At 48.8% G+C, this 14751-nt stretch overlaps 1 protein-coding gene across 15 annotated transcripts in view; it reads right to left on the bottom strand.

Moving 5' to 3' along the window:
* The window catches only part of KMT2D (lysine methyltransferase 2D), a 126054-nt gene that overhangs the window by 60297 nt on the left and 51006 nt on the right, over nt 1-14751 (bottom strand). For 14 of the 15 annotated variants that reach the window (XM_082212290.1, XM_082212298.1, XM_082212300.1 and 11 more), the window contains 10 exons: nt 13646-13794; nt 12791-12972; nt 11741-11872; nt 9158-10050; nt 8850-8963; nt 7479-7589; nt 6580-6684; nt 5321-5502; nt 3111-3275; nt 2760-2869 (listed from right to left, as the gene is read on the bottom strand). In XM_082212290.1, coding sequence (XP_082068416.1) covers nt 2760-2869; nt 3111-3275; nt 5321-5502; nt 6580-6684; nt 7479-7589; nt 8850-8963; nt 9158-10050; nt 11741-11872; nt 12791-12972; nt 13646-13794 — 2143 coding nt within the window. The remainder of the gene's footprint in view (nt 1-2759; nt 2870-3110; nt 3276-5320; nt 5503-6579; nt 6685-7478; nt 7590-8849; nt 8964-9157; nt 10051-11740; nt 11873-12790; nt 12973-13645; nt 13795-14751) is intronic. The other variant, XM_082212299.1, reaches the window with a different exon arrangement.

The raw sequence follows: 14751 nt of genomic DNA, 5'->3' as shown, positions 1-14751 counted from the left end.
ATGGATAAACGAGCAAATTAAGTTAATTTGGATATGCAGAAAATGTTAGACATAAATTTAAGGAACCGCAGAAAGAGGGGGAAGGAAGTCGAGCTTTGAAATGTTGAAATGATTGTAAAATTATTGAAATGTATAAAACTGGAAATAATAATAGGATAATTCCTCCCCCCAAAAAATGTGCATCATTTATTCACTCAACCTTTCACCTTTAATCTGCTCCTTCACCTGCATTCCCCATGCGCCTGAAACACACCCAACCCCAAGCAATGTCAGTGGTATTACACTGTGCCATAATATCCACAAACCTCTCTACCACGTCTAGCTGACCGCCATCCTCAGCCCCTTTGCCCCACTTATTTTCTACTGTTTCATACCCACTCACCCCAAAATACCTTGCTGAAGTCCTCGTGCAGCAATGGCTTATGTACTTGTTCCAATTTCCATTTCAAAAGAAGCAGCTACCATTAACTGACAATGAGAATCTCCTGCACACCAACATTTGGAGGGCAAGTCTACAGGTTATACCAGGGGTAGTCAAATTTCCTTACTGTCCACCAGTGCTCGATGGAAGGAAGATTCAGCTTGTGCCATAGAAGCCCCTACTGCCCACCTAGAATCCTGAAACGCCCATTAGTGGGCAGTAGGGACCAGGTTGACAACCCCTGGGTTACACTATGGCACATCCAATTCTTGGCTTCCTCAATTTCTGTCTAGGGCAGCTCTCTTTTCCATGACACTGGGAAACTGCTAAACTAGAAAGCAGCCTATCCAAACACAGAGATGGTTCTATGTACCCTTTGTATATATCTATGTTTCACAGTCCTCCTCTTCGAGCTTCTCCATTCTATTCCTTCCACCCACACTCTGTCGTCCATTTTATTCCTTCTCAACATTCCTTGCCATTCAGTGATTACGGGGCAGTTTTGGGTCTTTATGCACCCTTAAGTGTTTTCCCCTTAAAGATATTCTGAACACCAGCAAATCAAGTATTCCGACACATCCCTCTTCCGTGTGCGTGGTGTGGTTCGGGATATAGAACCACAGGAATACTCAACCTGTATTATTATTATTATTATTATTATTATTATTATTATTATTATGCATAGTGGAAGTAGACCTAAGATGCCCTCCCAAATTTTGAACATCACTGAAATCCTCCCCAGAGCCAGCTCAGGATTTGAGGGTCCCTTTAGCACAGTGTCCTCCGGTGAGTTAGTGGGCCCCTGGATGGCTTTAAGTCATCTGAGAGCTGTAAGGGTGGACAGCAGTAGTGGCTGCACACTAATGAGCACTAGGTGGCAGCAGCTAGGAGAGGCAGCTTCCCACAATGCCATGCAGCAACACTATGCTGGAGGAATTGTGGGAAGTAGGGCTGGGTGATACCTGGTTTTCATCATCGTGATATATCACCAGCTAAACATTGTGATGTACCGATATATCACAATGTTTAGGGTGGTACTATGTAGGCAAAAGACCCCTGGACAGTTAAGTCCAGTCAAAGGCGACTATAGAGTTGCGGCGCTCATTTCGCTTTCAGGCCGAGGGAGCTGGCGTTTGTCCACAGACAGCTTTCCAGGTAATGGGGCCAGCATGACTAAACCACTTCTGGTGCAACGGAACACCGTGACGGCGAAGCAGAGCGCACGGAAATGCCATTTACCTTCCCACTGCAGCGCTACCTATTTATTTATTTGCAGTTTGACATGCTTTCGAACTGCTAGGTTGGCAGGAGCAGGGACCGAGCAACGGGACCTCACCCCGTCACGGGGATTCAAACCTCCGACCTTCTGATCGGCAAGCCCAAGAGGCTCAGTGGTTTAGACCACAACGCTGTCTGGCTTCATGCTTTCCCCCCACATGGTGATTTTTGCATGGAGCACACAGCGCATGATTCGTGTTCTGTTGCCAGGTCAAGAATTATGAACCAATATCACGATATGGAAGTGAAACCGGTTTTGGATAATATATTGCCCAGCCCTAACACACATCGGAATTCAAAATATGTTGGCAGGTCAAAAGCTATAAAAATCAGTTATCATGATATGGACTTTAAACTGGTTTTGGGCAATACAGTGGTGCCCCGCAAGACGAACGCCTCGCGAGACGAAAAACTCGCAAAACGAAAGGTTTTTTCGTTTTCGAGTTGCCTCGCTAGCCGAATTTCCCTATGGGCTTGCTTCGCAAAACGAAGCTTGCCCCGCAAGCTCCGGGGATAGCGGGAAGCGCAGCGCGTCTTCCCCGCTGTCCCCGGACCTCTTTTGAAGCAAGGGGTGGTGGGGAGAAGATCGCTTCTCCCCGTTGCCAGCCCCGCAAGCTCCAGGGATAGCAGGAAGCGACCCCTTTTGAACCAAGGGGCGGCAAGGGGGAGAAGCGATCTTCTCCCCTCCGCCCCTTGCTTCAAAAGAGGGGACAGAGCGGCACTTCCCCTCTGTCCCCGGACGGTCTCCATAGGAACGCATTGATTGATTTTCAATGCATTCCTATGGGAAACCGTGCTTCGCAAGACGAAAAACTCGCAAGAAGAAAAAACTTGCGGAACGAATTAATTTCGTCTTGCGAGGCACCACTGTAGATTGATATATTGCCCAGCCCCAGTGGGAAACATAAAAAGGTCGCTGTCTGAAACCCTGGCCCTCAAAACTGCAAGGAATGAACACCAGGGCAGGCTTCTGCAATGAGCCACTGGGGACTTGGCAGCTGCTGATGCTTCTTTTTGAAATGAATTTGGTTCGCAGGTCTCACACCTGTCTGGTACTCACCAACGGGCTTGACCACATAGGGCTGGCAGGAGGTACAGTCAAATCCGTCGTCTGCTGCCTGTTCGACTTCTTCCTCCGTGAATAGGTTGTCGCACACGGCATGCATCCACCTGGGAAGCACACAAAAGGGTTTCAACGCACATACGGAGAGAGTTTGCAGATTAAGTATGGGGAAGGGAATTCTCCGGCATCTCAAAACCTTGCCCTCCCTCTCCCCCCGCAAGATGGAAATGTACAGGGGGAGAGTCAGCCACTTATAGGCGGGATCTAACGTTGCCTGCATCTGTTGACGTGAAGATTACAACGGCCAATACTGCAATACCGGGTGGGTTAAGGAAAACTGGGCCTTACCTCTCACAGTGCTGGCACTGGATCAATAGGTCGTCCTCCACATATTTCACATGGCAGATGGGGCAGGTGACAAGGCTGGCGCAGGGAGCACAGTGGGTGTAGTTGTTCTGCCATTCGCAATGGAAGCCAGGCGAGACTGCTCCACACTGCACGCAGCAGACGCACCTGCCGAAGAGGGGTGGGGACAGGGAATCAACACCCATTCTGCAATCCAATCTATCCCACCACCCCCTGAACCAAAAACAAAAAGAACGCAGATGCCCTAGGAACGGCAGCCCAGAATTACTCAACTTGAATGTGACCTATAATCACATACAGTGGTACCTTGGGTTAAGTACTTAATTCGTTCCGGAGGTCCGTTCTTAACCTGAAACTGTTCTTAACCTGAAGCACCACTTTAGCTAATTGGACCTCCTGCTGCTGCCACGCCGCCAGAGCACAATTTCTGTTCTCATCCTGAAGCAAAGTACTTAACCTGAGGTACTATGGTATTTCTGTATTAGCAGAGTCTGTAACCTGAGGTACCACTGTACATTCAACACTACCTTGAGCAACAGCACAACCTGCTTTTATTAAAAAAACGTTTCTGTGCAACCTTTCGATTCTAACAAGGACACCAACACCACTGAGGCAGAAAATAGGACAAAACTAGTTTAAACGGTAACAAAATTAAAACAGAGGTTTGAAAGACAAAGAAGAGCGGGTTTTTAAACCTTCAACTGCACACCAAAAATGATTAAAAACAAAGCAGGATAACAAGTGTCTTTTTGCTGCCTGCTTGCAAGTCTTCCGGGATAGGGCCAGCCTAACCACTTTGGGGAGGGATTTCCATAGCCTGGGTGCAACCATAGAAAAGGCTGCATCTCGCGTTCCCACCAACCGAACCTTTTAGCAGTGAGGAATGTAGCAGGGCCTCAGAAGATGATCTCAATCTATGGGCAGGCTCATTCGGAAAGAGGACATCCTTCCATTATCTTGGCTCCATGCCATTTAGGGATTTACAGATAGGTGCCAGCACATGAACTGCAACTGAGTGCAGCCAATACTAAACCAGTGTATTCTTTTTTTTAAAAAAAAAATGTTATATGGGACTAGATATAAATTGTAATATAGTACGTTGCTGTATAATTTTGTGAAATAGTGTCATACCTCGGGTTACAGACATTTAGGTTGCGTTTTGTCAGGTTACGGACCCGCCGAAACCTGGAAGTACCAGAACAGGTTACTTCCGGGTTTCGGCGGTCGCGCATGTGCAGAAGCGCTAAATCGCGCATGTGCAGAAGCACCGAATCGCAACCTGCGTGTGAGCAGACACGCCTCTGTGGGTTGCGAACGTTGCGGTTTGCGAACATGCATCCCGCACGGATCACGTTCGCAACCAGAGAGTCTACTATATGTTTAATAAAGATTTCAGATATTTATAAAAAAAGAAAAAGAAATCAATAGGTCACACCTGCTGTGTAACATCTTAAATTATAAAATCTTTCAAAGCACCTATGCTTAGCATAAGTCACATTCCCAGTGCTTTTTTTCTAAAAAAAATGTTTAGGGGTACTCTCATTTTCCTACTCATATTGAAATACTGCCCCTCAATGAGGCCAAACTTAGATTCACAAAATGTTTACGGGTATGCGTCCCCCCAGGAAAAAAACACTGCACGTTCCTGTAATTCCTTCAGTCAGATTATTATTAATATTTGTTAGATATATCATCAGAGTTCAAAAGAAAAACAGCAGCAGGGAGCCTCCTCTTTTCTGTTATTTGTTTAACTGCAGCAAAAATAGCATGGCCAAAATAGGTAAAGGTAAAGGGACCCCTGACCATTAGGTCCAGTCGTGACCGACTCTGAGGTTGCGGCGCTCATCTCGCTTTATTGGCCGAGGGAGCCGGCGTACAGCTTCCGAGTCATGTGGCCAGCATGACTAAGCCGCTTCTGGCGAACCAGAGCAGCGCACAGAAATGCCGTTTGCCTTCCCGCCAGAGTGGTACCTATTTATCTACTTGCACTTTGACGTGCTTTCGAACTGCTAGGTTGGCAGGAGCAGGGACCGAGCAACGGGAGCTCACCCTGTTGCGGGAATTCGAACCGCCGACCTTCTGATCGGCAAGTCCTAGGCTCTGTGGCCAAAATACGGGGAATTAAATTCCATTCCGACATGAGAGGGCCACACACAGGGCCCTTTAAAGCAGTCTTATGTCGTCTCTCTCACCATTTACACTTCCAGCCGCCCTTGGGCACAGTGTTGAGAGGCGGGTCCAGGCAATATGTGTGGTAGCTGATGTCACAATCATCGCAGAGCAGCAGGCGGGACGGGTCCGACGCTTTGCCACAAACCTCGCACACAATGCATTCCACGCAGCGCCAGCCCTTTAGCAGCATCACCTTGGTAATCTTTTTAAAAAATGGGGAAGAAGGAACAAAGACGTGTAAAAAAAAAAAAAGGGAGCCCTGAGTGCTTACGGAGATGCAAGGAGAGCTGCGGTTGTGTGAACAAACCTTCTTCGTCAAGCCCGATTCCTTTATGGTTCTTTAGAACAGCCGCCTCCCCTACATGAGTGCCGTTCTCAGGCCTGCTACCTGGGCAAGGTTGCTGAGAATAGGGAAAAGGTAAAGGACTCCTGGACGGTTAAGTCAGTCAAAGGCGACTATGGGGTTGAGGCACTCATCTCGCTTTCAGGCCCAGGGAGCCGGTGTTTGTCCACAGACAGCTTTCCAGGTCATGCAGCCAGCATGACTAAACTGCTTCTGGCGCATGGAGAACTGTGACGGAAGCCAGAGCACACAGAAACACCATTTACCTTCCTGTCGGAGCGGTACCTATTTATCTACTTGCACTGGTGTGCTTTCGAACTGCTAGGTTGCCAGGAGCCGGGACAGAACAACAGGAGCTTACCCCGTCGCGGGGATTCGAACTACCGACCTTCTGATCGGCAAGCCCAAGAAGCTCAGTGGTTTAGACCACACTGCCATCTGCACCCCCCTTTTTTTGCTGAGAATAGGGCAAAACGACAACTCCAACTCCTCCTGTATAAATTAAACTGTAAGAGCTTGCCGTTTCCTTGACAGGAACCAAACTTTGCAGATTCTGTACACTTCAGATCTCAGGAGAACAAACAGGGCCTTCATAGATCAGGACAGTTGAAGGTTCAGCTTCCTATTTCCTTCCTAGGCCCATTCCTACATGACTGTTGTCCCTATGCACACATATTCCATGAGCCCCCCCCAACCACTTGAAAGTAAAGAAACAAAAGCCAACCCTCTTAGATGGGTCCGCCTCGCCAAATTCCACTAACATCTAAATTAGGAGTGTCACACTCTATTATATTAGCTGATTATCAGGCAATACGGGACATATTTAGCTCAAGAACCGAGCACGGTGAGAAGTCATGGGTCCTTTAAGAGAGGAATCATTATTTTAAAAATAATAATGGGGAGAGGGAGTGCTGTTTCACACAGAGCAGGCCTTACCTTGCTGTTGACGCAGTAAGGATGGTAACATTGAGAGCACTGGGAGCACGCCAGGAGGTGGCCCTCAGCACCACGGCCAAAGCTACCACACACCACACACATATCCTGTCAAGGAGGGAGAGGCAGGTTTAAAAGAGGCTTTGCAACGCCCCAGAGAAACAACCTCTATTTTTTAATATAAATATTCCAACCGTTCCACAGATGCAAGGTAACGTGCAACCACAATTCGCCCCCCTCCCTAAAAGAAGTAACCAAAGGCTGCTAACCGATAGCTTATAAACACCCTAGCTTTTCTTTTCTTTTAAAGTGATTGAATAATTTTAATGAATTTGCAAGCTCCCAGCCGGGGCAAAAGGAATAAAGCTTATTGTTCGCAGCAATGAAACAGGGAATAGGGAGGCCAGCTGTCCGCCAAAAGGAATCTTGGCAAAAGGAGTAACACACCTGAGCCACAGGAATTCAGCGATAAGCAAATTCAAGACCTATCAATACTGGATGAAAGCTAGGTTTCAAAGATGTACCCCATTGTTGACTTCGGCTGGGTGCTATCAGCTACAGCAGGGCTGGGCAACCACCAAATCTCGCTTGACTCCAACCAATCATCTGGGGTGATGGGTGTTGTAGTTCAACAACACCTTATGGGTGTGCCCCATCCTTGATCTACAGCTGTCTGTCTGCTTATTAGAAGGAGCCCGAGTTTCAGCTAGAAAGGCAAACTCTTATCCTCTTGGGGCGGCTAGGAACCAGTCAACAGACGCACCTGACTGTGGAACAGCCCCAAGTCTACGCTCTATGCCAGCCCTGACTAGCCGCTCAGGAGAAACTCGCCGCTCACATCCATTGAAATTGGTGCAATCAGAAAACCGTCAGACGTTTGCGGCCCTCGTGTCTGTACCCACCTGCATCAGCACAAACTTGTCTGTGTTGGAGAAGAGCACCACCGTGTTCTGCATCGTGTCATCGTCATCATCGTCATCTTCCTTGCTCGGGGAGCTGTCGATATCAGCGAGCTTGGAAGGGAAGGGAGCAAAGGGACGAGGTGAAACTGCTGCCTTTCGCTGCTCCCGACAGACAAGAGGGGGAAATGCAGACGCACAAAGCTACAATCTCCTCAGCCTACCAGCTACACCTTGAGTCGCTGCCCGTGCTGCAGGGTAGAAGGCCTACAGGCCCGTTGCCAGATTCCGTGTATATCCCCCAGCCCTCCCGTTTCTATTCCCCCCCCCCAAAAAAAAAATATCCCCACTGGCTAATAATTCCTGGTAGGTCGACCATGCTCCAAAAGGGACAGAATTCCTACCCTTTTAAGAGCACAGAGGAAGGCAGAGATTCCGCAGGTGCAGCTTCTCAGCGTCGCGGCAAGAGGGAAAACTACATCTGCTGAACAATGCCCCGCTTTGAAGCACTTAAAGGGAGAGAAGCCCCATCACTGATAGAATATGGCAAGCCTACGTCGTGAGGGAACGCTTCGACAATCCACTCAAATGAAAGGGAGGGGAGGGGAAGGTCAGACCCGCTGCCTCCAAGCACTATGGATAAGGATACGGCCCCAGCCAAGGTGCACTAACTGGGAGCTGCAGGAAAGGGGGTGCTCTCGTCTTGAGGCCAGAACCACGCATCTATCTAAACTGGGGGGGAACTATCCGCTGCCTGAAGCTCTGCCTTTGGGGAGGCCAATAGGACTGGGCGATATCTGGTTTCCAGCACTGCACTATATCACCAGCTAAACACTGTGATATAACGCTGTATCACAATATCTGAAATAATGATGGAACTACGCAGAGGCGAACAGCAGGGCCTAGTTTTCAACACTGCGATATATCACCAGCTAAACATTGTGATACACTGATATATCACAATGTCTGAAATAAGGATGGAGCTATGGCTGGCTTTGTGGTTTTTCCCACATCGTGATTTTTAACAGCACACAAACACACACGCGAAATTCACGATACACTGCCAGGTCGAAAATTATGAAACCAATATCACAACATGGACTTCAAAGCAGTTTTGAACGCTATTATCACCCAGGCCTAACACACATCGTGATTCGTGATATATCGCCAGGTCTAAAAGGATGAAAACGATGTCTTGATATGGACTTCAAACTGGATTTGGATGATGATACCGATCTATCGCCCAGCCCTAGAGACCGGCCTCCCTACGTACCGCCGCTATGGCTTCTCTTGCCCTGGGAAGGAGGGCAAACCACTCGAGCCCCTCCCCTCCCGCTCCCCCAGCATTCTCCTGCCTGCTAAAGCTGCCCCTACCGCCAATGTCTCGATGGAAGAAGTGGTGGATTTCAACCGTGATCGGCCCCGCCCTCGGCCTGTGTGGGACCCTCCCCGAGGCCGTCTCCTCCCGGGAAAACTGCTGCTGCGACCCTACGACCAGAAGGAAACAGAGTGAGAGAGAGGGTCAAAAATAAAATGACAGAGAGAGGGGGGGAACATAGATGCACACACCGGGGAACATTCAAACAACATGGCCGCCCGTTTGCTCTGGTACTCCCCACCTCTGACAGGGACAGGGGGGGCTACTTGGGGGGGAGGAAGGAGACAACGGGCCATGGGGTTACCTGCTTGACGCGGGAACGGGCCGGGGAGCTCCGCCGCCGCCCCTTCTCACACTCCCCTTTCATGTCAAAAGGCAAGGAGTCGTCCATCTCGCCCGGCGGCAAGGAGGCCCCGTCGTCCCTCTGGAGGCTGACGTCTGTGGAGGTCAGGCCGGCCATCTCCAGGGACATGGAGCCGCCGCCTTCGTGGTACGGCGAGGCGAACTGGAGCTCCGAGCCCGGGAAGCTGCTAGCGTCGCCTTGGCTCAGGTTGGAGATCTCGTTCACGATATCCGACTTCACCAAGTGGTGGGGCCGCAAGGGCGCCGGCGCCGGCCCGGCCTCCTCCTCCCCGCTCGCCCCTCCCTCCTGCGGGTGGCCAGCCCCGTAGGCCTCCATCGGGGTGCCCCCCAGCAACTCCGCCTCCACGGGCGAAGGGGAGCGCTTGGGTTCGCGGGCAAAGCCGAGGCTCTCCTCGGGGAGCTCAGGCCGCAACGCAGCAGGCCCGTCCTCGTCCGGAGCCTCCGCCTCGCTCAGCGGAGGGGATAATCTCTCCTCCAGCTCCATCTTGGGCGCCGGAGCTACCCCACCGGCCTCCTCGTCCTCTTCTTCCTCCTCCTCCTCTTCGTCCTCTTGGCTAGGCTGTACTCGGCCGCCGGCAGGGCTGTCCGGCGCCAGGCCCTCGACCCCCGTGTCCATGGGCTCCTCGTGGGCTTCTCCTTCCTCGGCAGCTTGGGGGGAAGCGGCTTTGAGCGAGCCAGGCCGAGGGCTCGCTGGAGAGGCCTGCCCTTCCGGGGCTGGGGGTGCCGCCTCAGTATGGCTCTCTGTGGGTTCTGGCTCTGCGGGCGGCAGCTCAAAAGCAGGATGCTCTTTGGGACCGAGCGGGGGCTCCTCGGGGTGGGCGGGAGAGGCTGGATCTGGAAGGGGGGAGCAAGGGAGCAGGAAGGGGAGACATGTAAGCCTTTGGCAGGAAAGAGCCATTCCCAGACATTGGAAAAAGGAAGCAGCGTTCCTCAGCCTAAGCAAAGAGCAACAAGATCAGAATCGTGCACCAGTCCTTTAGCCTTAGAAATTAATGAATGAGATTAATTGGAAGTCAGTTTTAAATTTCTTTTCTATAAATTTTATAATTGTGTTCAATACCAGGAGCACATATGATGATAATTATATTAATCTTCTTATATCTTATAGTGTGGTGGTTTGCTTGATTTTTCTGTTATTTGTTTGTTTGTTTAATTGTATGTTTGTTTACGGTATTTGTATGTACGTCTGTTTTTCATAAATGTATTTATTTTAAATTAATAAAGATAAATTAAAAAAGAAAGAAAGGCAATAGGCTATTGGGAAATGATTTATACCGTCGTACCTTGGTTGTCAAACAGCTTAGTTCTTGAACATTTTGGCCCCCTGAAAGCCACAAATCCGGAAGTGACTGTTCTGGCTTGCAAACTATTTTTGGAAGCAGAACGTCTGACGGGGCTTCCAATTGGCTACAGGAGCTTCCTGCAGCCAATCAGAAGCCGTGCTTTGTTTCTGAACATTTTGGAAGTCAAATGGACTTCCGTTCAACTTCCAAGGTATGACTGTAATGAATTTTTTAAAAAAACATTTAAAGTGATTATTCCCAATAAACCTGAGGCCTTTCTGTTAGGTATTAACTGGACCAGAGCTTTCAGAGGAACTGTTTAATCTGTTCATGTGCGCTGGTGATGGCAAGAATAGTCGATGTGCAAAAATGGAAAGATAAAAAAGTCCCTGGTTTGTGAAGATGATGGAACATGTTTAGATAGCTACACAAACTGTGAGAATTAAGAGAACAAAATGAGAAAAAGAATTCTTGAAGAATGGAAGTATTTTGTGCTTATTATTATTTTTAATCATGGTCATGTTAAAACATTTGCAGGATTTGAATTATGGCACCAGATGAGAATTTGTAGTTTAATAATTTAGAATTAACTATATAACAGATAAAACGTAAGTAACATGGCAGCTTTATAAGGGAATAAAGGAACACCATGGAAGGACGGATGGGAAGCCAACGGATATGTGAGATTTGTTCTGATTGTATTTTAAAAGAAATTGAATTACTTTTTAAAAAAGAATTATACACCAGTCCTAACACATATGGCCCAATGTTGTCCAACTGTACTGTGGGGTGCAGCAATATCTACACTGCTGACTTCGACAACATAATGTTGAAGTACAACAAGAAGAACGTGTGCGCATACAGACAAGACTTGATACATAACCTGCTTTATGGCTATGGCCCTTTAGCTAGGGTTGCCATACGTCTGGAATTTCCCAGACAAATCCAGAATACCGCAGTCGGCAGCATTGTCTGGGCGGAAATCGGACGAGCGTCCAGGAAAATCCATGTCGGCAGTGCCGTCTTTTTTTTTAAACAATTTTCGCTCAAAAATGGCTTCTATTTTCCTTTGTTTTCGCCCAGAAAGCACAGCTTAGGGCAAAACCAAAAGAAGCTCAATGACTGTGTTCCATGCCCTCCACAAAAGAAAAAGCGCGACAACTTTGCCAAAAAGAACTGCTCAACAACTTTTCTGTCCGGATTTTCACTGCTTGAAATACGGTAACAGCATTTTAGCTCACCTGGTGGCACTGGGGGAGGGGGTGGCGGAGAGGGGGCCTTCTCGGGCTCTAATGGCGTCTCAACTTCCATCTGCTCCTGCCCTGCAGGGGCTTCCGGATCAACATCGGACAGCTCTAACGGCTTGTCTGCTTCTGGAAAGGACACAAGAGGACAGCTTGTTCAAACGCTCCTTGCAAACAAGCTCAAATCCGCTCCATGACGTACCATCACCCCACCCCCTTTAGTTCCACTGCAGAAACTAAGAATGCTTGCAATAACCAGGAGCAGATTTGTGCGCAGAACGACGGCTAGCTCGGTTCTGGTGCTCAGACCAAGTCCCGGGCTCAGAATTCTCTCATTCCTTCATTTCCACCAGGCTCTGGCTGTGTCTCCACCCCCATCATCCAGTCTGGACGCTGAGATCCAGCTCTGAAGGCCTCTTGGCGGTTCGCTTATTGCGAGATGTGAGGTTACAGGGAACCAGGCAGAGGGCCTTCTCGGTAGTGGTAGTGGCATCCGTCCTGTGGAACGCCCTCCCGTTAGATGTCAAGGAAATAAGCAACTATGTGACTTTTAGAAGACATCTGAAGGCAGCCCTGTTTAGGGAAGTTTTTACTGTTTGATGTTTTATCGGTTTTTTTTATTATTTTTGTTGGGAGCCACCCAGAGTGGCTGGAGCAACCCTTTCAGATGGGTGGCATATAAATATTTTGTTGTTGATATTTATGCTTATGCTTATATCTATTAGGGTCCTAATAAAAAGAAATTATATCCCACAAGCCTGATTCCAGCTCTATTTTAAGTTGCCACAAGACTCTCTGTTGTTTTAGGGCGCTTGCAAACAGCTGTAAAATGCAACTGGCATTCATGATAAAAGTGTGGACAAGATAGCTCACAAGTTGAGCTACAGGTTATGGAAGGTATGCACAGATATTTCTCCCCTAAAACAGTATCCGCTGTTGATCATTTGGCAAAAACAAAAGCCCACAATCTTCTAACAAAATGCAAGGATGTGTGTGTGTGTGTGTGTGTGTGTGTGTGTGTGTGTGTGTAAGCAAAGATCAACTCACCAGTCGGCTTCTCATCACAACCCAAAGGCACCTGCTCTTCTTGGTGCAAACTGACCGGGCTGCTGCAGCTGCTTTCTGCTTGCTCCTTGCTGGCTGCACAAACTTCCTCCAGTGGTTTGGGGGACACTGGCTTATCTGTTGTGACGAGGCTGCTGCTGCTGCTGCTGGCTGGGGCAGTTTGCCTGGTTCGTTGAAAAGAAAAAGGCCAGTTGAGACCAGAAGTTGCTATCCTTAGATTTTAAGAAGTATTCAATAATCTCTACAACAACCCTGAGAGGTAGGCAATTGTGAAAATTGCAGGGGTGGGAGGCAGTGGCTTCCCCAAGGCCCCCAGGTGAGTTTTGGGGCAGAGGTAATGTGGAAGCCTGCGACCTCCCATTTGCCACTGAGTCCCACTACAGTCAGAGGGACCCGGGTGGCGCTGTGGGTTAAACCACAGAGCCTAGGACTTGCCAATCAGATGGTCGGTGGTTCGAATCACCGCGACGGGGTGAGCTCCCGTTGCTCAGTCCCTGCTCCTGCCAACCTAGCAGTTCGAAAGCACCTCAAAGTGCAAGTAGATCAATAGGTACCACTCTGGCGGGAAGGTAAACGGCGTTTCCGTGCGCTGCTCTGGTTCGCCAGAAGCGGCTTAGTCATGCTGACCTGGAAGCTGTACGCCGGCTCCCTCGGCCAATAAAGCGAGATGAGCACCGCAACCGCAGAGTTGGCCACGACTGGACCTAATGGCCAGGGGTCCCTTTACCTTTACCTACCTACTACAGTCATGCTTAACATCAGCGATTTCGGGGGATACCCCAGCCTACACTGTGAGCTGGGACACCCATTATTATTTCCCCAACCTAAGCTACTCACTCCTGGCTGTGCTGTACGGCCTCTGTGCTACTTGCACTCTTGCGACGTTGCTCTTGACATCCTTCACAGAGAGAGTAGTTCTCGTACCACTGGCTGCTGGGATCCAGGGCAGAAGGGCGGAAGCCGCAGTCAGAACAAACACGGCAGCTCTGGAGGAAGAGGAAGAGAGATGGGCACTCAGGAGAGGGGAAAGGCAGCCGAGGGTCTTTCCGACACTGCCAAAATCTTACCTGCTTGCCCCAAGACTGCAGACACTAAACTGAAAAGCTGGAAAGAGCGGGGGTGAGACGCAGGGCTGGGTGGTTTGAAATAACCAGACTTTACCGCTACAGTAACTGTGGTTAGTTGAAACTACAATCTGTGATGCCAGATGGTTTGATCCTAGTTCGTTTCAATCAATCATGGTTAACGTTAACCACGGTTTGTCCTTTTCAGACGCAACTGAATAACTGTGGTTATTTAAAAAGCAGGAATGGGGTGCTACCAGTCTCCTCATAGCCTTAACAGAGCATGATATGAGTTTAAAGCAGATAAATCAGGGGTGGTTAAGCTGTGCACCTCCAGATGTTGCTCGAATACAATGCTCATCATCCCTGACCAGACTGCCTAAGTCTGATAGGAGCTGGAATCCTAAACATCTGCAGGGCCACAGGTGAGCCGTCTCTGGGGTAACGAGTAACCTGAAGTTATTATCAACCAGCTTCCAAATTTTGCCTGCAACCTTAAACATTGAACACTGAACACTGTGGGACTAGTACCTGAGCAAATCTACTTAGGGTTGTACTGTTAGCAATTGTTTTTGTTTTGTTTTGTTTGTATGTGTTGAATGCTAACAATTCATAGAAACTAAGAGGCCCTGGACTTGGTCACAGCGGTATAAAAAATATTAGGTTGGTTCAGAGAAAATCACCAAGGTTTTGTTTAGTTCTCTGAAGGCTAATGTTGAATTGTGGCTGCCACAACTAGAGAGAAACACAGAAGAAGAAACGGGGAAAGAAATGTCCAAGGCTGGCATTCGACTTCTTCCGGAATACAGTGGTACCTTGGTACAGTGGTACCTCGGGTTAAGTACTTAATTTGTTCCGGAGGTCCGTTCTTAACCTGAA

Source organism: Podarcis vaucheri (genome assembly GCF_965113315.1).
Source record: "Podarcis vaucheri genome assembly, chromosome: 2".
NCBI lineage: Eukaryota > Metazoa > Chordata > Lepidosauria > Squamata > Lacertidae > Podarcis > Podarcis vaucheri.
This window is presented reverse-complemented; position numbering and strand designations above follow the sequence as displayed.